Source organism: Dermacentor andersoni, chromosome 6, assembly GCF_023375885.2.
Source record: "Dermacentor andersoni chromosome 6, qqDerAnde1_hic_scaffold, whole genome shotgun sequence".
Classification (NCBI taxonomy): Eukaryota; Metazoa; Arthropoda; class Arachnida; order Ixodida; family Ixodidae; genus Dermacentor; species Dermacentor andersoni.
This window is the reverse complement of record NC_092819.1, coordinates 5050001-5076150: the sequence shown is the minus strand read 5'-3', so window position 1 is coordinate 5076150 and position 26150 is coordinate 5050001. Positions and strand designations below refer to the sequence as shown.

The 26150-nt window shown below is 48.0% G+C and overlaps 2 protein-coding genes across 2 annotated transcripts in view; one reads left to right on the top strand and one right to left on the bottom strand.

Annotated features, from left to right (window-relative positions):
• The window catches only part of LOC140218914 (uncharacterized), a 541895-nt gene that overhangs the window by 12898 nt on the left and 502847 nt on the right, over positions 1-26150 (top strand). The gene's annotated exons all lie outside the window — the stretch shown is intronic.
• Dh44 (corticotropin-releasing diuretic hormone 44) overlaps positions 1687-26150 on the bottom strand; it is a 361193-nt gene continuing 336729 nt past the window's right edge. The window contains exons 2-3 of the mRNA XM_050169823.2: positions 12121-12495; positions 1687-4780 (exon numbers count right to left, since the gene is read on the bottom strand). Of these exons, the coding sequence (XP_050025780.1) occupies positions 4754-4780; positions 12121-12489 (396 nt within the window). The 5' untranslated portion in view covers positions 12490-12495 and the 3' untranslated portion in view covers positions 1687-4753. The remainder of the gene's footprint in view (positions 4781-12120; positions 12496-26150) is intronic.

Below are 26150 nucleotides of genomic sequence, written 5' to 3'. Positions count from 1 at the left end.
CTCGTGTGGCACGGGTGCGAGAGAAGGCAGGGTGGGCATAGAAACGCATTGTAGACCACCGTTGGCCATTTCTCGTCCCGAATGTAAGGTATTATATTTGTTCTCATTCATTGGCCGGATAACGCCACAAGGGAAAGTAAAATTAATTCTGGATAGGAAATTTCTTGCGCATTGCGCGCTGATGTTGGGCTTCAAGGAAGATGCTATGAATCTGGTACACGGAGAAGGTGCTGATGTTATTATCTTTGAATCTGAGAAGCGAATGCTATAGGTTTGTATATCGCAGTTTGCTATGCGTGGGTGAGGTATTGACTGCTCTTTTTATTGACGCATCTGCAGAGGCGCCTGAAGCTTATTGCGCATCATTTAACAGCACTCCACCGTGGCTCAGCGTACTGTAGCGAGTATCACGTGTGCACCGGCACAGCTGTTACGCGAGCCTAGTTGAATTGATAAGCCTAATTAAAATTCGTCTGCCGTTAAAAAAGTTGAAGCGTCATTTCTGTCTGCTTTCTATCACGAAAGAGTTAAAACCACGCAAGCTTGAAAGCATCGCCATCACAATTTACTGGCCCTTATCTTTGCTAACTCTTTTTGTGTACGACCAGTTTCGTGAATCGGCAGTAAACAGACGCTTCTACACTCTAAGAACAGTTTACACCCTTTGGAGTGCCCCTTCTGACACACAACGATAATCGTCATCTGCCTTGATGCGTTTCCTTTCTTTAACGCTGCGAGCCCGGTACTTTCCAGTAACGAACGTTATCAGCATGATAGCATTGCCGACAGGAAATGCTATCATGCTGATAACGCGCTTGATAAGCTTGAGGAAACACGAGCGATAGATTACGGCTACGAATATACTGCTGCTTCGTTTCATAGCCGGCTGTTTCTTTCACCTTGTTGAGCCAAAGAAAAACACTGGTGTGTGTGCGCGCGTTTGCGTGTGTGCGAGTGTGTGCGCACGTTGACCCGTTGTTCACGGGTCGGTGACAGAGCTAGTGGCGAAGCTGGGCTCGGAGCCCACATTCGTTCTCACCCCTCTCGGTGGATTCGCATTCGCCCGGCTCTCAGCAGTTGCGCCTCTTACTCCCGTCACATTTGACTACAGATTAATGCGTTGCCGATGACTAGCATCAATTTGTTAGCCTACGAAATCATTAACTACGTAGTGGTGGAGCCCGTGAGACAAGCCCAAGTATTACTTAAGACTAACTTCACTTTGGACACTCTGCCAACCATTTCGAGGAACAAAAACGTAGTGCCGTTTTCGGTTCGTGTGGCGCTCTCTTCCGGCGCAGTAGCGCAGCTCTCTGCGAAAAGTTACGCCACGCACACCAATGATTTGCATGCGTTTGTGCCGATCCTTTCGTTACAACACATCTGTATTGAACCGCGTTCTTGAGGAATAGTGTTGCCATACGCAAACATGCCGCAAAATGTACTTGCATTTTTTTCAGCGCCTAAAGTAAGAAGAGGTGTGGTTTGTTATCTCGTGGCCGTAGGCGACGAGAGAAGTCTAAAGGTTCACCTAACTAACACTCGCTGAGGCGTGTGGCGAAGCCGATGCCTTCAGTTGGAGGCGGTTGCTCGCTTGCCCCGCACTCGGTGCATCGAGCGGCGCCTCGTTCACCGACGCCCTCGGGCAGCGCACACAAAAGCAGGATCAAAGAAATAACGCACGGAGATGTTAACAAAATAAGTTTAATGAACAGTCGACAGTCACTTTCTACTTACAAGTGTCAGCATGACACCGGCAGCAATGCGAGAATGTGAGGGAATAAATAGACGGCGGGGCAACAAAAGAAAAAGAAAATAATTTTCTCCGCAGAGACAACGAGTAAGGACAACCACGTAGTGCTACACATCTATTCATGCACATTCGGGAGGGCGGATCACAACGCTCCTCATTAGAAAGATAATGGTTCCAACTCAACGAATAAAGCTGTGAACTTCGCTCTGGCCTGATCTGTCTCGCCGCTAACAAACCTGTCACCCGGGGAAAAGTCCACTGCATTTTTCCTTCTTTATCTTTTCACAACCTACTCGAGTGCTACTCCAGTTTCGAGCAAGGAACGATCAGCTCGTGAGAGATTAACCTTATGCGCGACCGAATGACGAGAGAGAAAAGGATTAAGACCTCGGCAACGAGCAACGGAAAGCGTTTCCGCCTCGGTCCTTCCCAAAGTTGTCTGCTATTTAATGCATGTAGTCACCAGTGCTGCCTGCCAACAACAGGCGACGAAGTGCAAGAATAACCCATGTTGCCACTCTCCAAGTAACCAAACAATTCCTTTATTTCCTACAGAAAGTGCACTGAACGTGGATGGCACGACGAGCTTCAAAAGCAAGTTTATTGCGCTTTACAGGTTTGCAGAAATACTCGCGGCTGAGCAAAATCGCGTAGCTGCTGTACCCGTGGAAAGAAACAAAAGGTTGAAGTGCTTTGTTGTTTAGGATGACACATTAGGCAAAAACAGAACTCGTTACCTTTCTTTTTCCCTTTTGTTTCGCTTCAGAGCTTCTGTGACTTGGGCCACTCGCCTGAGACAGATTCGACAAGTGCTCTATTCGATTGCTTGACTCGCTAGCCTGCTGGATTCGCAATAACGGGGATACAGCGTATTCTGCTTTTCTGTCCGCTTGCAGCGCACACGGGGAGGACGTGTGGGAGTGCACGAGCGTGCGTGGATTGTCCTTGGGATTATCAGAGGATGCGCTCGATGTGTTTCGGCATTACCGCGCGCAGATAAGGAAAAACGACGATTCCCGTGAGCGGGCTCTGAGGGGGAGCGGGATATACTACTAAGACGGCGATACTACCACGCACAGAGCGATGGACAAGAACGGGACTCTGTCGTTCGGGCCACCCACCAAAACTCTGTTCCTGTTTTCCCTCCCTTTCTCATCAAATAAATACCGCTAAAGTAGGCACGGTCGCAGAAATGCTGGCATCTGTTTCCAGACACTAAATTTCCAGCCCGGAACGTGCGTCGTTTTTTTTTTTTCTTTCTTTCTTTCTCGGCGATCACGGGGCCAAACTGGCATCCAAACGCGCTTCGCAGCACCCTGCGCGCACACGGTCTGTCTGCCACCTGCTCGGTTCCAGTTACTTGCTTGCCCCGTGGAAGGCCAGAAGGAAACGAGAATGTGTGGCACACGCGCGCTGGGGTTCCTTGTTGCGGGCGTCGAGAAAAAACAGTTAACGATTGCAGTTACAAAGTTGATGCATAAACGGCAACCCTGCCAACAAGAAATTGATGAATGAGGGGAGTTCTTTTGTTGGTTCTACGATTAACACTTGCCACATTTGCCATCTGTTGATGCAGCATTGCAGGAAGGGCAGAAGAAGGAACATTTAATAATTCAGGTGCCGGTTTGATGCAGTGCAATACTAACTGGCGATTAAAGATTCTTGTCAGAGTTCACGTTGTTACTGCGATCAAATCTGCTAGCTGAGATTGCAGTGGTTTATTTTTTCTCTTGCATTGAGTTCTTGGTAATCCTTTGTCGCTGCAGCTCGAACGCACACAAAAACGAGCTGCCATAGCATTCTAACCATCATCTTTGCTGGGCGACTTTCGGCGTGCAATAACGGTGGTGGCCCAAGCGGACGAAAGCCCTCTCGCGCAACACAAGGAAGAGAAGAATGCAATTTCTTTCACGAGCGCTGTTCATTGCTCTAGTTGATATGTACACTCGCGGGGCGGGGTAATAAAGGTGGTCCAACAACAATATATTGTACACCATGTGTCTTTAGATATGCACACAAGAAATTAAAAATACATATTTATATATGCAATATCAAGCGCTTTTCAGTATTTACAAAGCATGACAAGCTCATCACGAAGTCTAATTAGACAAATCGCTGCGTTTATTGTTGTCGACTTTAATTTTTACTCCTCTCCTCCTAGCTTGTCTCTCTTGTGACGAGAGCGTCGCCAATCTAGAAGAACACGCTTCGAATAATTGTGAGAGATGGGCGTTCCACGTTACGCTGCCGTGGAGACGAAGAAGCTGACTTCCGAGTCACGGGGGCTTTTTAGAAGCGCAAGAATGAGATGTAACGCGAGAATCGCGCATTCATCGCCATTCGCGGACATCTCGCTTGTAGCACTGTTGGAACCACGAGGCATCGCCGAACCAGAATAACAGACTCGTCTGCAGCCAGCTTTGTCGTCTGCAGCGCCGGCGACACGTGCCGTCGGTGTGTCGGAAAAGCACCGTTGACAGGAGGCGCGTTAGAAGGATTTCATGATCTTTTTATATGCTCGCTACACCAAAGTACATTATCTCCGATGTGTGGGTTCGCGTTCTCAGCACCAATCTTATTACATGAGCGGTCGCGCTTTTAGTGACACGATGGACTTTTCAGAAAAAAGAAAAGCTGCGTCATCCTTCTCCCAGGCGCCCTAGGCAGGTGCGCGTGACTGCACATGCACACTGACAGATATGTTGCTTGAGCGTAGGCATGTAGCAAATAAAATGCTGCGACAGCGTTTCGAGATTCCCTGTACGTTTGGAGCGGCGTCTGAGATAAGGGAGTATACGCGGTCTTGCATGTACTTGTGCTTTTTCTTTTTTTGTTTTCATCTGGAAAATTTGTTATAGGTGTGGATTCATTTCTGCAGAAAATGGGGAAAGAAATCCTGTTAAAAAGATTCCATAAGGGTTAGGTAGGTTTCTTGTTGCAATTTTTTTTTTCACGTCCCGGAGTTCCTAGAGTTGAGTCTTTGTCCATGTAAGACGGCCTTCAGAGAAGTTCCTCCGAGAAGGATTCCTGCAAAATAAAATAATAAAATCAAAATACGGAAAAACGAAAGTGAGACGAGCATACAATTCACAATCAATCAATCAATCAATCAATCAATCAATCAATCAATCAATCAATCAATCAATCAATCAATCAATCAATCAATCAATCAATGTCACTGTGGCCATAAAGTTTCATACTAAAGTTATCAGAGGAAGTCTGGCTCTGCGGTCATGCAGACACCACGCATGGATTTGTCTAATCTCTGTGCCTGTAACTTGAGAGGCCTCTGTGGGGTGAAAGCCTTACATCTGTTTCAAGGTCGCATTGTGAGGTACAGAAAATATCACGTGACCAAGGAAGGCGACAAGAGAACCAAAGCATGTCCCGCCGTGTATAAGAAATGATTAATGATTAGCAAAGTTTTTAATGATTGTTTAGTGATTTGGGTAAGGTGTATTCAGATGTATTCAGAAGGAATAAGGTGGACTAGGGTGCATTAAAGTTGAATAAATGGATTAAGAAGCATTAGGAAGAATTAGAATGGATTGAGGTAATTAGGATGTATTAAGATTATTTAGGAATATTAATGCAGATTAGGGTGGTATAAAATAGATCAAAGTGGATTTAGGTCGATTAAGGTGGATCAGCTTGGATTAAGGTGGAATAGGGCATTAAGGATGATTGCGTTGGATTAAGGTTAATTACAGTAGGCTTTAGAAGACTTTCGCCTTCGCGTCTCTTAGGCTTTAGCTAAGGACACCTGGGATCTTTTTTATCTTTTGATATTCTTAATTTCGGAGCAATTATATTTTTCTAACGTGCCAAGGCATACTTGTTGATGGATGGCTGGATGGGATACAACTTTCTTATACGTCCGGCAAGGTTTAACGCGACCCGGGCTCAGCTCTCTCACGGGGGAACGTCAAGGCCCTGCCTCAACGCCGCCTCACGGGCTTGCTGGACTACCCACGTCTGGATTCCGAGGTCTGAGCTGCGCAGAGCGCCGGCCCGCCTCGACGACAGGTCTCCGGAGTAACTGCCATCCCTCCCACAGCATGTGTTTGAGTGTTGCTGGTCCTTCCTGGCACAATTTGTACGTGTCGTCCTGATGCTTATCTGGGAAGATACGTTTCAGACGGAATGGATTAGGGAAGGTGTTCGTCTGGAGTTGTCGCCAGGCGACGACCTGCCTCTTGTTCAATTTGGGACTCGGTGGTGGGCATATTCTTCTGGCGTTCAAATATGCACTGGTTATGTCGTTGTATCTGGTGAGCCTGTCCCGTTCTGCTCGAGAAGCGTTTGCTATCGTGCGAGAGGCGTTGCCCTGTTCGGCGCGGCGGGTCATGTCTCGCGCCGTCCGGTGCGCCGTCTCGTTTAGGTTCGGGAGCGCGTCGCCTTCCGTGGTGACGTGCGCGGGGAACGATATGATCCTCGAGCTCGCGGTTTTGGATCTGCCCGCGTTGGCCAGAATGGACAGGGCTTCCTTGGAAATTCGACCTTTAGCATAATTCTTTACTGCCGTTTGCGAGTCACTTAGTACGACTTCGCATTCCTGTTCTGTGAGTGCCAGCGCAATCGCTACTTCCTCCACTATTTCCGAGTGTTTGGTGTATACACTGCATGTGGTTCTGATTTTTGACTGTGCGTCTATGACTGCGTCTATGACTCTGGGTCTATGACTCTGCGTCTATGTTGAGAGTCGCTGAAATTATGAGGCAATATGATTCTTTGGAATGGTCGCAGAGATGAGTTCCATGCTGGCTAAACCGCCTTAATTGCCGCTGTTCCCGCGCCAGTAGCGACACTGTGCTTCGAACGATGCGCCGGCGCCAATGCTTCAGCAGAGCGGCGCTGTTCTGGGGGCAGAAACAACAGCTCTGGCTGCTCGGTTTCAAGGCAAAAGTAGACCAAACGCAGCTGCTGGAATGTATGCACCGACTCTGAATGGTGAAAGCAAGACAGGTCGTTAAATCACAGCATCTTGACTCTGCGTATATGCTCCCGTGACTAACCATAGCCTGTGCCTGGGCGTCTTGTTCACATATTTAACCACATCGACCTTACACAACATCGAGCTAGACGACAGCGCTTACATGTTTCGCATAGCCTACTTATGTGTTTCACATGCGTGTTTAGTCTCTCGAGCGGTCACACCTTCACATGAACGCAAGGTGCCGTGTTAGAGAACGCGGAAATAGATAGAACAGGCGCCTACTAGAACCTCGTCCCACTGCAAGTGCCTCATGCTAACAACCAAACAAAGAACACGAAAACGACAAAGTGTTGTCGCAGAGCACGTAGACAGTTAGGCACTAGGAGACCACAATAGTGCAATCAGGACGTTTCGTAATTCACCAGTGTTCGCGGTGTCCCTCCTTAAATACTGTCGTACGAAATGGCGATCCATATTTCGGGATCGCTAAGCATCCTTGCGATTTTCGCGTGTCTTCCATAAAAATTTTGATTATTACTAACAATAATTAGAAGTATACGCACATAAGTATACGCACAGGAGTATGCGCCTAGCGTATACTTCCGTGCGCTTAGTAGTGTGCAGTGCGGATCCCGAAAACCGTAAATACTCCGCCAGCTGGCCCCGCACTTGAGCGCAAGTGCGGAGAAAAACGTTGTCTTTTTTCCTCTAATCCACCAAGCAGAACAAATGAAGAATAAGCGTCCGTGTTCTACATGTCTTGCAGTGAATTCACTTCTGAGTCGCAGCACAATAATTGCTGTTTCAGCAGTGCTGGGTTCCAAAGTATCGCTACCGTGCCTGGCTTACAGATTCCCATTTGAGCTCGAAAAGGTGATAACGCAAAAGCAGAAAGAAACAACGCTCGAGGAGTCGACAAGTTTCGTTTTGTTGTTTTCGGCGCGCGCTGCATACATTTGGGGGCTGGATAGCGAGTAGCCCAGCGTCGAAGTAAATGTGAGAAGCTCGAAATTGGTATATATAAGTGAATGTTATTATTGATCAGTGGTTTACCAAGTCATGTAACAAATAAAATTCGTCTGTTGGCAGAAAACACCATTCAATATTCATTCCCCGGTAAATGATTCCCGCGTCCAAAAAAAGAAAAAGCGGCACATGTCCGTCAATGTGTGTAAGAGCACAGAGTGTGAGTGAGTGAGTGAAAAACTTTATCAGCTCTAGATTCGCTGGTCTTCTGCGGTCTTCAGATGGAATCGTCCATCTTCTAGCACAACGGTCGGTTGCCCTTAGTCCAGGGCTCCGCTGGATGCTGCTGCCAGTTCTGCTCGCCGAATCAGACCTTCTTGGTCGACCTGGCGATCGCTGGAGAGCACTCCCTCCCATTGCTCCGCACTCGGGTTTGGTATAACGGGTACCACGTCTATCTTCTGGCATGCCCACGTTATGTGATACAGCGTGGGTGTTTCGTGGCACCAGGGGCATTTGTCATTGTATTGTACGGGATAAATTTTGCTGAGTACGTTTAGGTTCGGGTACGAGCCCGTTTGTAGCTGCCTCCACGCGACAGAGTCCTCTCTGCTAAGGGAGTTGTGCGGTGGTGGATACCGCTTTCTGCAGCCCTTGTAGTAATTTAGTATCGCCGAATAGTCTTGGGGTACAGGTTCGGTCTCCTCGAGGTCGCCTACGTTGGATGCTCGGTAATAAGTGTACCCTCGAGCTATCCTGTCCGCCTCTTGGTTCCCTGCCACTCCCGTGTGCCCCGGCGTCCATACTATCGTATGCCTAACTGGTTCTTCTTTTGTTTGTCGTTGTGTTATGTGGTCTCCGGAGCGGAGTATGCGGAGCGCTCCGTGCCCTATTCTGCCGCGTAGATATTTCCGGCACGCTGTTTGCGAGTCTGTAAGGATTGTTAGAGACCGTTTAGACCGATATCCCTCCGCTGCCGCTAGAGCGACGGCCGCTTCTTCAGCCTCGACTATCGTACAGCCTTGTAGTGATGCGCTGGTGATCTCGCGTAGGTTCGAATCGATCACCGTTGCTACCGCGTTGCTCTTGCTCTGCCCCGCTGCTCTGGCGTATGTGGCTGCGTCCACATATACCGTCGTTTGTTGGGGTGCTAGTGTCTTTTGTAGGTATTCAGCCCTCGCTTCTCTGCGTGCTTTGTGTAGGTTGGGATCCATGTTCCGGGGTATGGGTGCTACTTTTAGTGTGTTGCGATACTCGTCCGGAATTGTTTCGGTCCTCTGTATCTCTTGAAGTTGATCAGCGCAGCCTAGTTTCTTCAGGAGCTCCCTGCCAGATGGGGTCTGCTGTAGTCTGCGTTGTTGGGAGACTAGTTGCGCCTCTTTCAATTCGTCGAAGGTGTTGTGTAGTCCTAAGGCTAGGAGCTTTTCGGTTGAGGTGTTGTGGGGAAGGTGGAGTGCGGTTTTGTAGGCTTTGCGTAGAATCGCGTCTGCCTGTTGTACCTCACTCTTGATGGGATTGTAATATGGGAGGCTGTATGCCACTCGGCTGACGACCAAGCTTCTGACCAGCTTGAGTGTGTCCTCCTCTCGCATGCCGTGGCGTCTGTGTGAGATGCGCGTGATCATGCGGGCCACTTGTAGGGTGGATGCCTTGAGTAGGGCGAAGGTGTGGGTGCAGCGTTGGTTTGACTGTATCCACATCCCCAGGATTCTGATGAGCGTCTTTTCCGGTATCGGCTTCCCCTCGAGGTAGACGTTGAGCTTTAACTCGTCGCTGGTGGGGACTGTGCGGTTTGGCTTTCCTTTCCAAACTCTCAGGAGCTCGGACTTCTCAGTGGAGCAGGCTAGCCCTCTTGCTCTGACGTAGTCCTCTACGCAGGTAGCTGCCTCTTGTAACTTCCCTTCTTTCTGTCTGAGCGAGCCTGTGTTAACCCAGATGGTGATGTCGTCGGCATACATGGCATGGTGTATGCCGTCGATTTCTTTTAACTGTTTTGCCAAGCCAATCATTGCTATGTTGAAAAGCGTGGGGCACAGAACTCTCATTCGCTTGTGCAAGACCTCCTCGCTCGTACACAAATGCACTCTAGTTTTCTCATTCTTACAAAAAATTATCGTTGTGAATGCTGTTACCAACTTTCCTTTTCGTTATCTGTCATACGCATCTCGCGAGTGCTCTGCTTCTTCTAAATAAACGGTGCCAAAGGTGACCCCTGTCCCACGATCTGCCACCGTTTCTTACTGCGTTGTAGCCGCCGCTCGTCTCCGCCTTCGTCGGCCGCGACAAACCTCTGCGTGACTCTGCGTGCGGTACTGGATCGCAAATTGGTGACACGCTGGTCGCTGCGTCGTCCTGCTGCTCAGGTGGCGGGTTCGACTGCCGGCGGCACTTCAATGGGGAAGAGTTGCGACAACGCTGGCGCGTGCTTACATGTGAGTGCACGTTTAAGAACCCGCGCAGGCAATCAAGACTAAGTCGGAGCTCTTCACTACGATGTCTCGTATAGCTACAGTGTTGTATTGGAACGCTAGACCCCACGAATGATTTCCCTGCAGTGATTGCTAATTTAATCACGAGCCTTGGACAGAGTTGGGATACTTTCATGTATGAGCTCCGCCAGATTTTCAATGACCAAAATGTACACATGCTGGGATGTTTGGAACAAGAAACTCGACGACATGGCGAATCGCACACCACCTTCATCAACGGCAGGCTTGTCTCGCGTCCACACCACCAAGTCACGAAGTGAGAGGATCAGTTCTTTCCCGTGTTGTCGAGTAATCTCTCATGTAACTTGTTGCCCTTCCCTGTCCACTTGTCACGCCTGGTGCACTGTCCCCGTTCCTTCGTTCCAGATGCTGTCAAAACGTGTTGCAGGGCTAATAGGTTTCCAATAGCTTGCAAACGGAGGTCAAGGAACATGAAGGATACATTAATACAATGTTGTAATCCTCGTCTTGATGACTCTTTTGCGTACTTCACGTTCTTCGGCAGCGTTCGGAATTCCTAAGCCCACCGACTACACCGACCTGACGTAGCGCAGCAGCGAAATCTAGACCAAATAAAGCAAAACCCTGCAACTCGACTGATGTGTACTCTCCTCTTCTCCCTCAAGCTATTGTCACGACACACCGCATCAACGCGGATAGTAGTTCATCTGTGCCAACGCCTTGTGTGTTCACCCGAGCGAAATCGCACAATGTTTCCAACTGCCTGGCATTGAGGTTCTCTGTACCTGGACACGTGTTCGCTTCGCCAGGTTGTGCGACCAGATCCTCAGAATCGTGTTCCTCTCGGTTCCTGTTAGGGTCTTCTTTTTTTGTGCTTCTTGTGGGGCAATGTTTGCACAAGCTTCCCGTTTGAAGCCCTTCGCTCAACGTGTGCCGCGGAACGGCCGCTTTAGCTCCGGAGCGGAATTTTGTTGGTCGGTTGTTCTCTAACGAAAAGGCGCACCCAATTCTGGACGATCGGCCAAGATTTCTGTTAGCTTTGGGAGCGCTGTCTAACTTCCTCATTAATTTATATCCTGAGCATTGGGTGCGTCGTATTCCTTGCTCTGGTAGATTCCATAGGAAAAGGGCCGTTTCGCAATATAAACAATTGTGTGTACAATCAACGAAGTGCCTTTCGTGGGCCTTATTCAAAGTGTCAGTATGGCATGTAGATCATTAGGCTACCTCCATTCGAGCCTGTAAGTGCGGTGCCCGCGTTCTTTCCAACTGGAGTAAGCCCTATGCCTGCCCTCATGCGCAAGCTCGATGACACTCGTCTGCTGATTCGTCGCCACCTATTTAAGCAAGATCCAGAGCAATGCTTCGCAAATGGAACGTTCCCACCCCGTGTTCGCGGTCGAGTGCAACTACTCAAGCTGAGGGCTGGCTGCGTGAACGTGTGCGAACGTTTATACAGACAAGGACGTGTGGCCAGTCCATCGCGTATGTCTTGCGGTTGCTGGGAGACGCTTGAGCACGTGATATTGGAGTGCGACGCTTTCAGTGCGCAACGCATGCCGCTAGTGAAGGACTATAATTTCCTTGGCCTGCGGTGTACGACACTCGACGAATGTTTGCACTCCAGTGGCTGTGCGTCTGGACGCGATCAGGCTCATCGCGCTCTCCTTACTTTTCTAGAATTAATTGGAAGCTCAAACTCAGACACTATTTCTTCTATTTAACATTCTTTAGTAGCGTGATCTGCAGTGGCCGGCCCTACTGCGTGTGACATGTACTGTGTGTGTTGTGCTTAATTCTTTGAGATTTGTCACCTTGCTCTTTTTTTCCGCTTCCCTGTCCTTCTTGATATCTTCCATTTCTATGTTTCTGTCTACTTCTTTGTGAAGAGTAGGCAGGCGTTGTGCCCCTTCCGGTGGCCAGCTTGCCCCTCGCTTTACGTTTCCGGTCAATTGTATGTATGTTTTCTAAACAAGTGATAACAATAATGATGATAGTGCTGTAACCAGACTGACCTGCGGGCTGAAGGACGATCGGTCGTCGTCGCTGCGCCGTAGCAGGTCTTGCGGCGCGCTGCGCTTTCCCAGGTCCTTGAGGATCTTGTCGTTGGCCTGGATCTTGTTCTTGATGCTGCGCTCGATGATGTCCTGCATCATTTTGTCGCGCAGCACGTCCAGCGGCGAGACGATGGACAGCGACGGCATGTGATCCCGGTTGTGCATGCTCAGCGACGGCATGGGACCCGCGCGGCTGCGCAGCGAGAGCGGGCCCCGCTTCCACAGGTCGGACAGGTCCAGGCCGCCGGGCTTGCCGCCCACGCGCGCCCCCAGCGCCGCCTCGCTCACGAGCAGCGCCAGCACCAGCCACGGGCACGCCGGGTGCATCGCCTCCTGCGGCACGAGTGCGGGTGAGCGGCTGGGCCGCGGTATGGGCACCGAATCTACTGTTTCTTGCTAATAAAAAAGAGGGCGCGAAAATTGTGTCATTTTCACCAGAAGATACAGAAGCTTGCGAGCAATTTCACAGCTGGAAGTATACGTATGCAAATGATCATCCGTCTTGCATAAAGCAACAGTAATTAAAATAACAATAACAAAAGAAACACCTCGGAATTAGGCAAGCACGATAGAAAATAAAGAAAATAATCAAAATTGCTAACTGTTGCTTGCTGTTTTCGCATTGGCACGATAGGCAACGCCTCGCCCAACTGTAGCGATTGCGACGAGGTGACAGAACATATTATCGTCTGCTGCTGTTCTTTTCACAACGAAGTACAGATCTTGCGTGCAATTTTAAACCGACTGGACGTCGGAGCGCTTATGAAAGAAAAAAAAAATATTGGGACCATGTAATCAGGCGTGGTCCGCATAAAGTCACGAGAGCGGTACTCAGAGGCACACGATTATTGTCACCTATCCGTAACGGGTCCTGTGAACAACTCTTGTGGGAGAAAGGCGCCACTAAGTGATCGCGAAAGGATACAGCGTCGTGTTTTCAATACTTGAAGCGCCAATTAAGAAATAAATTTCATTTGTATACCTTTAACGACGTCTATGCAGCCCAGCACCTCAGACAGCTAGCGCAGTATTGGACATTAAGAGAATGGCACACACGCTTGAGTTTAGTGGCCACCATTTGCATTCCATAAAAAAGGGGACGCCAAAGACCTGAAAAATTATAGACCGATCAGCTTACTGTCCGCTGCCGACAAAGTATTTACTACGGTAATCGCAAATAGAATCAGGAACACCTTAGACTTCTGTTAACCAAAGGACTGGGCAGGATTCCGTAAAGGCTACTCAACAATCGACCATATTCACACTATCAATCAGGTGATAGAGAAATGTGCGGAATATAACCAATCCTTATATATAGCTTTCATTGATTACGAAAAAGCGTTTGATTCAGTCGAAACCTCAGCAGTCATGGAGGCATTACGGAATCAGGGTGTAGATGAGCCATATGTAAAAATAATGAAAGATATCTATAGCGGCTCCACAGCCACTGTAGTCTTCCATAAAGAAAGCAACAAAATCCCAATAAAGAAAGGCGTCAGACAGGGAGACACGATCTTTCCAATGCTATTCACAGCGTGTTTACAGGAGGTATTCAGAGACCTGGAGTGGGAAGAATTGGGGACAAGAGTTAATGGAGAATACCTTAGTAACTTGCGATTCGCTGATGATATTGCCTTGCTTAGTAACTCAAGGGACCAATTGCAATGCATGTTCACTCACCTGGAGAGGAAAAGCAGAAGGGTGGGTCTAAAAATTAATCTGCAGAAAACTAAAGTAATCTTTAACAGTCTCGGAAGAGAACAGCAGTTTACGATAGGTAGCGAGGCACTGGAAGTGGTAAGGGAATACATCTACTTAGAACAGCTAGTGACTGCGGATCCTTATCATGAGACTGAAATAATCAGAAGAATAAGAATGGGCTGGGGTGCGTTTGGCAGGCATTCTCAGATCGATCATGAACAGCAGGCTGCCATTATCCCTCAAGAGAAAAGTGTATAACAGCTGTGTCTTACCAGTACTCATGTGCGGGGCAGAAACCTGGAGGCTTACGAAAAGGGTTCTGCTTAAATTGAGGACGACGCAATGGGCTATGGAAAGAAGAATGATGGGTTTAACGTCAAGGGATAAGAAAAGAGCAGATTGGGTGAGGGAACAAACGCGAGTAAATGACATCATAGTTGAAATGAATAAAGAGAAATGGGCCTGGGCAGGACATTTAATGAGGAGGGAAGATAACCGATGGTCATTAAAGGTTACAGACTGGATTCCAAGGGAAGGGAAGCGTAGCAGGGGGCAGCAGAAAGTTAGATGGACGGATGAGATTAAGAAGTTTGCAGGGACAACATGGCCGCAATTAGTACATGACAGGGGTTGTTGGAGAATTGTGGGAGAGGCCTTTGCCCTGCAGTGGGCGTAACCAGTCTGATGATGGTGATGATTTGCATTCACTCGGCCCCTTAATATGCAACTCGTACTTCTAGCATAGCTTCTAGCTTAACATTTGTGAAAAGCAACTTGTGTCTGCCATCTTTATCACTGCGCACAAAGGCTTTTGCTTATGCCTATTTCATAAAGTATTTCATCATCATATCTTTAGTAGTGAGCTCATTTGAACACCTACTGTTAAGAATGGCCGGCCGAGGTAGCAACATGCAAGTATTCGCAGCCAGCTGCAGCTGCGGGCGTGGCGAGCTTCCTCGAAGATACCATGGAAGCCTTCAACACCTGCCGCGGTGACTCGTTTCGTAGGGACCGCGAGCTGCCGCGTCAACAACCCCTCGGCGCCGCATGACTAAACGCGATCAGCTATATTTAGTGAAATTGCCAACGCCTTCACGGTTCGACTGAACCCGGGGGATTTCCTGGAAGGAGATGCCTTACGGTGCCTTTTCACGGGCCTTTGAAGACGCCAGACAATGGGCAGCGGCGGAGGCCGCTGTGCGAGGTCCGCTCTGGAATTTAGAGGCGCCGGCTGGGGTCGGGCGTGACCCACTGGCTAGGGGGACGCATGACGACTGCGCTGCAAAAGTTGTCTGCCCTCGGAGGGGGCACTGAAACCTGTGTGTGAGTGTGTGTGTGTAAACTGCCCCGCAGAGAGGCGGCTTGTTTACGATGTCATCGAACGTTTTGCCTCACCTAGGGATCTAGGGAACACGAAGTGTTTAAAAACGGCTGTTGGTCGGCTGCTAAGGTGTGCTCGTCATCGTGCTCTGTGCTCGTCAATGTACTCGCGAGCTGTGTGCTCGTTTGCTGTATGCTTCGTCTTGCGGGCTCCATGTTTGAGTCACGCTAGACTGTGTAAATGCATCTCTTGTTTAAAATGTAAATAATGCAAATAAATCCTGCTCGCAAAGTCCTGTCGCCCCAAGTTCCTCCGATCGTCCTACAAGCCCCGACTCCAAATCTTTCGCTACTTACCTGTCATCTCGAGTTGATCACCGTGATATAGCAAGGGGCACTTTTTTTGGCAAGCAGGTTTTTATATACATTTATTTCACATACAACGAACGGCTGAAACCACCTTCGTCAGCAACTTGCCACATATACCCATTTTAGAAAGATCCCGAAGGATCCCAAAGCGCCACGTAGTATCGTTCGCCTTTTCCATATCAAGAAATACAGATATAACAAGCTGTTTGTGAATAAAGGCTTCCCGGATGTAGATTTCCATGCGATGAAGCTGGTCTGTCCTCGATTCACCTTCCCTGAAACGGCATCGGTACGGGTGTTCGTATTGGTATGGACCATTATCGAGAGCTTCTGACAGAAGGTTTCGTGTTAGAGTTGGCGATGTGCAATCTCGATCATTCATACAGGAGACAGGTGTACCGCAGGGTGGAGTGCTGAGCTGTACGCTCTCTATTGTTAAAATGAACTCCTTACATACCATCATACCTCGCACAGTCTTTTACTCTGTTTATGTAGAGGATGTACAGATAGCTTTTAGGTCGTGCAATCTTAGCATCTGCGAGAGACAGCTACAGCTTGGCCTAAACAAACTCTCAAAGTGGTCAGCAGAAAATGCTCTTAAATTTAACCCTCAAAAAAGCAGATGTGTTCTCTTCTCAAACAAGAGAGGCATGTCACCAGAACCCGCTATTGACCTTAACGGAGAAGGACTATCGATCTGTTCTGAACACAAATATTTAGGTATTATTTTGGACACAAAACTTAGTTTTATTCCCCCCGTGAAATATCTTAAAGCGAAGTGCCTCAAGTCTATGAACCTACTTAAGTTACTTTCTCGAACAAACTGGGGCAGTGACCGGAGGTATTTGCTTGGCCTGTATAAGAGCCTTGTACGATCACGCCTCGACTACGGAGCTGTGGTGTACCAATCCGTATCGGATAAGTGCTCTCAATATTCTCGACCCAGTCCAAAATCTAGATATACGGCTGGCAACAGGCGCATTTAGGGCAAGTCCCGTGGAAAGTCTCTATGTCGAGGCGAACGAATGGTACTTACAGCTACGCAGAACATACCTAAGCTTCTCCTACTTTTTACAATGTAAATCGAATAACGAATATCTATGTTACTCAACTGTACTTGTCTTCTGCAAGACTTCACCGTAACCGCCCATCTGTTCGACCTCCTCTGTCTGTGCGCTTAGAACAGCCGGCTAATGAAACCGGTATTCAACATCGAGAAACAGTCCTAATGACGCCCACTAACCTCGCACCACCTTGGGAATGGCAGACTATCCAGTGTGATATGTCTTTCGTCGCAATAACAAAACATGCGCCTAAGGATTCACAATTTCTCGAACTCCAGGCGAAGTGCTCGTGCGCGGAGTTTTATACAGACGCTTCAAAGTCTGCCTGTGGTGTAGCTTATGCAGTTTTCGGACCGTCATTTTCAACGTCCGCTGCATTAAATCCAAACACCAGCATTTTCACAGCGAAGGCATACGCGGTCCTCTCTGCTGTAAAACATGTAAAACAAACAGGTATAATAAAGGCCGTCATATTCACAGATTCATTAAGCGTTGTTAGTGGCATATCAAGTCTACGAAAACATAAAAACTCTATCCTTAATGAAGTCTACAATCTTCTACGCTCAGCATACATGTCGAACGAAATAATTGTTCTTTGTTGGGTGCCTGGCCATAGAGGCCTAGAGGGCAACGTAGCTGGTGATGAAAGGGGTACATCTGTAGCTTTTTGTGATGGAAACAATAATATACCTGTACCGTACACAGACCTTAAGCCATTTTTACGATATAAACTACGGAAATATTTGCAGAGGCAATGGGACACTCAGGTATCCAACAAACGGCACCTAATCAAACGAAAGATAGAGAACTGGATATCTGAGAAAAGAACAAGGCACTAGGAAGTACTGCTCTGTAGATTAAGAATTGGGCACACCTGTAGCACTCACTCGTATATTCTGACTGGAACTAACCCTCCGACATGCACTAAGTGTGGCAGTAGACTTACAATCCTTCATGTTCTCGTTCAGTCCCCATTATTAGAAGAGGACAGAAAAAAGTTCTTCCCTTTCTTATACCATTATAATATACCTTTGCGCCCAGTCTTCTTTGTAGGCTATGACCTTTTATTTAATTTTAAATAAGTACTCAAATTCTTAGAAGAAACGAATACCATAGAAACCATTTGGCCAGGCTACTTGTAGCACAGCCTCTGCTTAGAGGCTGTAGCTGCAATAAAGATATTTACAGAGCACATGCCTCGCAGTCCTTGCGCTGAAGGGATCCGCAAAGGCAATAGTGCTGCTATAAATGAACATGTTCTAGTATCTAATCCTTCACAACGTACTTTTATAACCATAGCACTCACTTTTCATGGACATTATTTTAATAGATACATATTTTACACCATTTACAGCGAATATTTTAGGCAAATATACAGCCATTCGATTTCCACCATTTTCAACTATCCTCATTGCCATTCATCACCAATTGTCGTGGCGCTCTTTGGCCATTTCTGGCCCTTGCGCCAAAAAACAATATCCATCAATCATGGAACCACCTTCCTTATGATATCGCGTCAATCGAATACAGTGCACTTTTCCGCCGAGACTTGCGTGCTTTTTTTTTTAACTGTGACCATGCACGTGACCACACGCGCTGTATTTGCGCAAGCGCTGTCGCGACGTACTTTGCTTTTGTCTAGTTTAGATGTCGCTAGGTTTATATAATTTGAATGTCGTAGTGTTCTTGTTATTTGAGTTCTTGATGATTACGTCCACTGCACATGTCACTCGCATTATATAAACTGGTAGCAATCGTTGCTGTTGTTTTTCGCATGCACCTCACTCCTCTCTATAATCCTTGGCGCTTGAGGACATGTGAAATAAATAAACTGCACCCGTCACCTGGCTTTCCCCGAAATCAAGGAACAGTGCTGCTGCGTCACTTAGGCCGGGGCATTGCATACTCATGCAGTGGCGAGTATGCTAACCCGATACCACCGAATTAAACGCCTGTGGTGACATATAAACTCCAGGGCTCGTTCTTTGAAAATTAAAGGCTTACCCTGCGCACCACTCTCAACCAGTACGTGATACAGCGTTGAGAAGTTTCAATACACGCAGCAATAAACCTTCGGTTGAAGTTCAGCGCACGTGTTTGGTTTAGTGTCCGCCCATGCCTCAACAGGTGCGCTGCCTTTGAAGTGGCGAGCATCCAGGAAAACGCGCCGGCAGAGCGAAAAAAGAAAGCCGAACGTTGACGCCACGCGGGCCGCCCGCAAAAGAAACAATACGAAAAGCTGCAACGAAGACGTGACAACTGCATTTGATGGCGAGTGCAGACAAATACTTCGCCGTGCATTTTATTTGGAAGTTTGTGTCTGACCACTTGTCAGCACACATTTCTTTTTTGTGACGAACGCCTTAAATGGCTCGTTACAATGGCTCATACCCGAAAAGAGCGGCGTCTGTTACAGTGATACAAAAAAGTAGACGAGTGATACAAAAAATATCATCATCAGCAATGGCTCATACCCGAAAAAAGAAAGAACGTAGTCAGGAATGGCTCATACCCACGTAAGCAAGCAAAGATGCAATGGCTGAACATGAATGAAGAAACGAAAGAAAGAACGAAGGATGAAAAGTACAAAGAAAGAAAAAAAAACGAACGAAAGAACCTTTAAATAATGCATTAGGTGCTCACATCTGTCTAGAGGAGATCGACCAACAGCGCAATACATTTGCTTTACACTGCAGCTCGTTATGCCTTGCAAGTCTGACCCCTGCGATCGAATAACTTATTACATTGTGTGCAGCAGGCTTTCGCCTTCACGTGTTACAGGAATGTAACATGCTGCTGACTTTTTAAGTTGTAGTCTGTAATGCTTCTGGTGGCAACCATATCTCCTTTCCTAAAGGGGCCCTGCTGCACTTTTTGAGCAATGAAAATGAGACCATGCCAAACACGATACAAGCCAAATGTTACTCACTCCCACGAAGCAAGGAACGTATACTATAATGTAGCTGTAAATATCGCGCAGGCTTTCCTGTGTGAGGAATGTTTTCACGCGTTCAGCTGCAAGATTTCTCGTTAACCTTTCGCCCCGCGCTCGCCCACATTCAATTTTTACGTCTCCCAATTTACCCCTAATTTGGTGCAGCGGCGAACGCCTGCTGGTCACGACGGAAGGTTGACTACGGCGCAAACGCTTACGCAACACGAACGCGCAAACAGGCGTCGACGTTGAATGTGCGAGATTCGAGGGATGGATCCACGGATGGGCTCTTTCGGGCTAGCAGCGTCTCTCTTCGCGTAGGTCACCTCCGCGTGGCGCACCAGCCCGACTATCGCCGAGTAAGCGAGCGGTTTTCCGAGCGGCTGCAGCAGAAGCCGCATCAGAAAGTCTGGCTGGCATCAGCCAATCACAGGCCCAGCTGTTTTCGCGCGACCATAGTTATTGCAGGCGAAAAGAGCACCACACACAACACGAGCGCTGTCAATCAACTTGGGGTTTATGGACGAACCTGAAGAGACGCTGGGAAGCTATGAAGATAGCCACAAGAAGAACTGAGGCTGTGGGGCGCCGAGAGAGGCACGAGCTACGGCAGCTAACGCAATATGCGGGATAACAAGGGCGTACTCTATGCAAGCTATTGCAAACGAAAAGCAATACCGTCGATCCCAGCATCCTTTAACAATGCTTCGTTGGTGTGAGGGGCTGATCGCCATTACAAAACATCGATCGTGACGTCTTACTTTCGCGTGGACCGCTCTGCGAACTCGCATCCGAGTTGGTCTACTTTCACAGCGCTGCGCATTTATAGCGGGTGTTTCTTTTTTCTTTAGATCGCACAATTTTTTTTATTTATAGCATGATTTGAGTCATCGAGCTAGTTTACCCAAAGAGCGGGACATTACTCACGCGTAAAATCGTAATGCACGATCGATTTTATTACCAAAACGTTTCTAATTAACTTTTTAGTTTATTACTTTACGGTACATATTGCAAGTTACGAATCATAGCGGGCGAGTTTGCAAGACGTAGTCACTTGTAACCAATCTTCAGGATGACACCAGTTCCGATATCTTAAATTCCCTAAATTGGCTATAAAATGCATTGGCGTCCCGGTTACTTTCGTGCTTCAATGCATAAAACGGCGTTTAGTTAAAATGCATAATTTTAACAAAAATAAATTTTTACTGCGCGTTTGTCGGCGCATATCTCGAAACCGGTGCTACCCTCAGTATTCACTGCAAGTGAATGCGCTTTGCAAGGTAGCCGGCTACAACTCGTAAATTCCAATATGAATTCTTGTACGAGTAATGTCCGCTGTTAAGAAGGGCCTGATGACGTGCAAATTTTGCCTGCCAGTTGCGCCAACGGGCGTCATCTTTTCCTGGAGCGCCGCCGCAAACCTCTAGTCAGGGCGTCACCTCGTCGCCATTGTAATTAACGGCCTCGTCGTGATTGGGACTGAATGAGTTCGACGAAGCAGGCTTTGTGCCGCAACACGACACCGCCAACCGGGTCGGCCGCGAGCGGCGAAGTTGCTGCGGGAACGTCGTCAGGGACCCCTTCCCACGCGCCGATCAAGACGCAGGACAATGGCTACTCAGGCGCGCTACCCGGATCAGCTCCGAGTTCTACGAAGCCCCTCTGACGTCGGCTCCGGACCGTGCACCTGTGTGTGTGTGCGTGTGTGTGTGTGTGTGTAAGACGTCCCGGGGAAAGGCGGCGTGTTTACAACGACTGGACGAACGTTTCCGTCCCCTTGGAATGAAGAGGGACCGAGTGTTTATAAACCGCTGTTCTGCGGATGCTCGACACACTTTTCTTAAGCAGTCATGGTGGACTGAGACACTCTCTCAAGCAGTCGTGTTAGACTGACGTACTTTCTCTCGAAGTCATGCTACACTGATGAACTGCATGTAAATACTCTAAATAAACCCTTATTCCTCGTTCTCGATGCGAAGCAGTCCTTCCCATCATCAACGTCCTCAGCGTGGATAAGTAGGACGACGGCATGGGCCAGCTACCTTCTAATTAATGCCGGACTCCAATCTTGACAACGCATCTCGGGCGATTATGCTATTTGTTCTGAAAAAAAGAACGCCTACCCTATATGCTTAAAGGCCACGCAATGCTTCGTTCACACCCGAGTGCGCGTTTTCCCGCAGGACATTGCAGAGCATCTCCTACAGACGACGCACGCCTCCCCCCGATTCCGTGCATGGGCGAGGGCCTAATGTGAGACCTTATACTACGCGTGGGAGCTCTGTTGCGTGCAGTCATCCAGTTTTTCTCTGTGTGTGTTGGCTAAACTTGGGAAAATAATTTTAGCAGCAGTGTTGACAGTGCCAGTCGTCTCCTTTACAATATCAAATGCCACGAATTCTGTTTTTCTTTTTGCATGAATTACCTCCCGCGCCAAAATCGCGATTTCATTATGAAACACGTCATAGCGGGGGCTCCCGATGATATCTTGACCACCAGGGGATTCTTAACGTGCACGCAATGCGCGGGAAACGGGCGCATATGCATTTCGCCCCCATGGAAGTGCGGCTGCGGCAGCCCGGATTTGGCTCCTAGACTTCGTGCTTATTAGCAGCGCTACACCATAGCCGCTGAGCCACGGCGCCGGCACAAACGCCTCGCAGAACAAAAATTAGGATAACCTACATGGCTGATGCGCAGTGTTTCCTTACAAAGCAAAAAAAAAAAAAAGACGAACCCAGAGTTTCGTGGAAAACTCGCCACTTCAAGAAAGGTCGCAGTTTCACCCGAAAGACGAAGCATCGATTGCAATAGCAGATTAGCGGACAGCCATACGAAGTAGGTATAGTAGATATATCGGCCGTATAAACTTGTAAACATAGGCATACTAACTAAATTGAGAAGCATGGCGCCACGCGCGCGCAAGCAAGTATGAACACATCTCACTCGATGACCGCGGAACCTCGCTGTCAAAACGCAGGAGTGAGAAAGCACGGCAGCAGCAGCAAGCACACTGACCTTCGTGTCTCGCATCAACGTGAACTAAGCAGCGAAAACGGAGCGCGCGACGGGCTCTGACCCCGTCGCAGATGGCTTTAAACATGCAGCGACCCAGGCGGGTGTGCGCGGTCAATATCAGCCTCAGGGTGCGACGAATGAAGGAAGAAGCTCGAACAAAAAGATACGTTCTGTGTGTCTTTTAACTGGCTCCTCGGTGCCATTGTTTACTCGCAGTTTGTCGTTGATGGTAATTTTCGCAATGACGGAACTTGTGGCGTCCAAGACAGCCATAATGTTTCCGGCTCGTATCCACAAGGAATTCTCACGCCACAATATTGCATAAAAGAAACCTTAAGCCAATGCGAATGTTGGAAATGCTATTAGCGAAGGCGGCTGGCCGATGACTAATTCACTGTTTGGTGACGTTTGGGCAATTTGCTAACAAATACTAGCTGGGCCGATTTGCACCGGGAGGTATAACTAGCAGGTGCTCCGCATGAAAAGGCGCCCTGTCGTGAAGGTTTAAAACTGGTTATTCTGACGGCAAGCCAGACTCGAAGGGAAGCGATGTGTAACCATACAACACAGTTTAATTGAACAGGCGATAGTCACATGGCGAATGCACAGAACAGCAAGAAGGTCGAAAGCTGGACCAGTTGGCATGTGACTGAAGGAGAGGTCAAACGCTCAACTTAGGTGGTGCAAAAGAAAAAGACAACTGGGTAGTCCTGTCCTCTTCTCCTTTTGTATGTTGTGGGTGTGGCTGGCTTTTCGCATTCAGAAGGAACGGCAACAAGGTCGAAGGACAAGGCCAGTTAGCACGTGACTGAAGGTGAAGAAAAACACTTAAGGTGGTGGAAAAAGAAGGAGACAACTGGACGGTCCCGTCATCTCTTCTTGTATGTTATGGGTGTAGCTGAATTTTCACCTTCAAGAACAATGGCAAAAAGGTCGGACTGGGCCAGTTTGCACGTGGCTGAAGGTAAAGGGAAACACCCAAGGTGGTGCAAAAGATAGACACGACTGGACGGCCCCGTCATCTCCTCTTGTGCGTGGTGGGTGTCGCTGGGTTTTCACATTGAAAAAAAAAAAAACACGCCAACAAGGTCCAAGGACTGTGCCAGTTGGCACGTACCTGAATGTGAAAAGAAACACCCAAGGTGGTGCAAACGAAAGAGACTGCACGATCCCGTCATCTCGTGTACGTTGTGGGTGTCGCTGGATTTTCACCTTCAAAAAGATCGACAAGGTCAGACTGGGCCAGTTTGCACGTAACTGAAGGTGAAGAGAAACACACAAGGCGGTGCAAAAGAAGGAGAGGACTAGTCGGTCCCGTCATCTCCTCTTGTACGCTATGGACTTCGCTTAATTTTCATGTACAAAAAGTACTGCAACAAGGTCAGACTGGGCCAGTTGGCACGTGCCTGAAGGTGAAGAGAAACACCCAATATGGTGCCAAAGAAGGAGACGACTGATCGTTCCCGTCATCTCCTCTTGTACAATGTGTGTGCCACTGGATTTTCACCTTCGAAAAAAATGGCGACAAGGTCCAACGACTGGACCAGTTGGCACGTGTCTGAAGGTTAAGAGAAACACCCAAGGTGGTGCAATAGAAAAGACGACTGCACGCTCCCGTAGGCTTCTCCTTTTGTACTTTGTGGGTTTCGCTCAAGTTTCACCTTCAAGGATGACCGCAACAAGGTCGGGCTGGGCCAGTTGGCACGTAACTGAAGGTGAACAGAAACACCCAAGGTGGTACAAAAGATGGAGACGACTGAACGGTCCCTTGATTTCCTCTTGTACGTTTGGGCGTCACTGGATTTTAGCCTTCAAATGAACGGTAGAGCTCATAGAGAGCTGTGTCGAGACGGGCGACGAGACAACTCGCGTGGTTTTGTGATTATATAGAGATATGTCTGAAGGATTGAAAGGAGGAGAACGATACACCGGACATACTGCGCCATATGTCATCGATTATGCGCGACAACAGTGGTGGAATCCCGCGGTGTGTGCTTGCAGATCCGGATCCTAGCAAAATATTTACATTTAACCCATAAAGTGCATAGCACGTAAAGTTGGCCGTTCCTCAGAGGCCTAATCTTTGTGGCCCACATACTTGAAAGCCGATGCACTGTGCAAGCTTATAGGTTAGTTAAAATACAATCTTGAGAAATCTCGTCCCCAAGCTTCCAGATCGGTCATCGATCTAACTTACATCCGTTATCTGGTGACCTCATCAGCCATAGATGTCTCTCTCGGGGTTGTCCAATAACCTCGTTATCCTCGTTGATGAAAGGGCTCCTTCCTAACAGCTGGATGTTCATACACACGTGATCTACAAGAACGTGTTACAGAGTAAAAAATGTGAACGAAAGAGGGGGGATTATTGGGGTAAGCAAAAGAATAAGAAAAGAAAGAAATACAAATTTAGAACCTTTCTTACTTTTGGTTGTGTCAGATTTACCATGTGGAGAAGTATGGGGACAAAACGTCAAAAAACTGTTTGAAGAAACTTGAACGCCCTGACAATGACGGCCACACAAAGCAGAAAACTGAGGCACGCACGCACGCAAACGTACCCTGTCTCTTTCTCTCCCTGAACAAATTGGAATGAAGACGCGTATGTAACCTCACACATAATAAACAGCGCAAACACATGTACTTGGTAGATGCTTAAACTTGTGAGGTATACTGTACATACTTGTCACCCAGAACATAACAATGGTAAATTCAGAATAAACATTTCCGAAGAATGTAAAGAAAAGCACCTGAATAATGCGCTTAAAGTACTACGACAAACACAAGAGAATTACCTAATAAATAATGGAGCCAAATCAGATACTCTGAATAGTGTGATACACGCATGCCCAATGTATGAAGTTAATTTACTAAGCGCACGTGCTTCATTTATTTGGCGGACTTCATCACTCTCGGTTACAACCGATCATCCAGCGCGGTAACCGTCATTGTATCATCAACGCTTCCATGCCTTCAGTCCTGTAGGATCATTGCAGTTTCGTGCCTCTTTATGTTCATAAATGCTTTTTATTGCAGCGAGTGTAATGTAATGTGCGAGCGAGCATTACAGAAGTAAAAGGTGATATATGTCTTTCAAAGTTTGAGTAAGATCCAAAGAGTCACACAGAAGCTCCACTAGGAGTTGTCTAAGTATGCGTAAGCATTATGCCACTTGCGCATCTCCATGGGGTCTGGTGTCATTATCAGTGTTATGAATCTTGATCCGACCAGTATAAACGGCAGCGCTGCGGTGAGAGAAACTGATGTGGACGGCGGCACAAGGTGAATCGATTAGGCAAGCCCACTACGGCAGGTGGCGGCGCCAGGTGCGCCGATGACGTTCTGATCATTATAAGGCGCTATCGCTATTTAGCGCCTTATCCATCCGCATCCAGCCATTAAGAACGGGGATCAAACGTACTTCGGCCGCGGCTGCGTATGGTGTGGCCACACGGGCCTTATCTGGAAAGCGATGGGGGCAGATAGTGCGGTGAGGGCTGATAGCTTCGTGATCGCTGTGTTCACGCTGTTTAGTTCACGTTGAAGCGAGACGCAGCATGAAGGTGAATTCGATCGCTGCT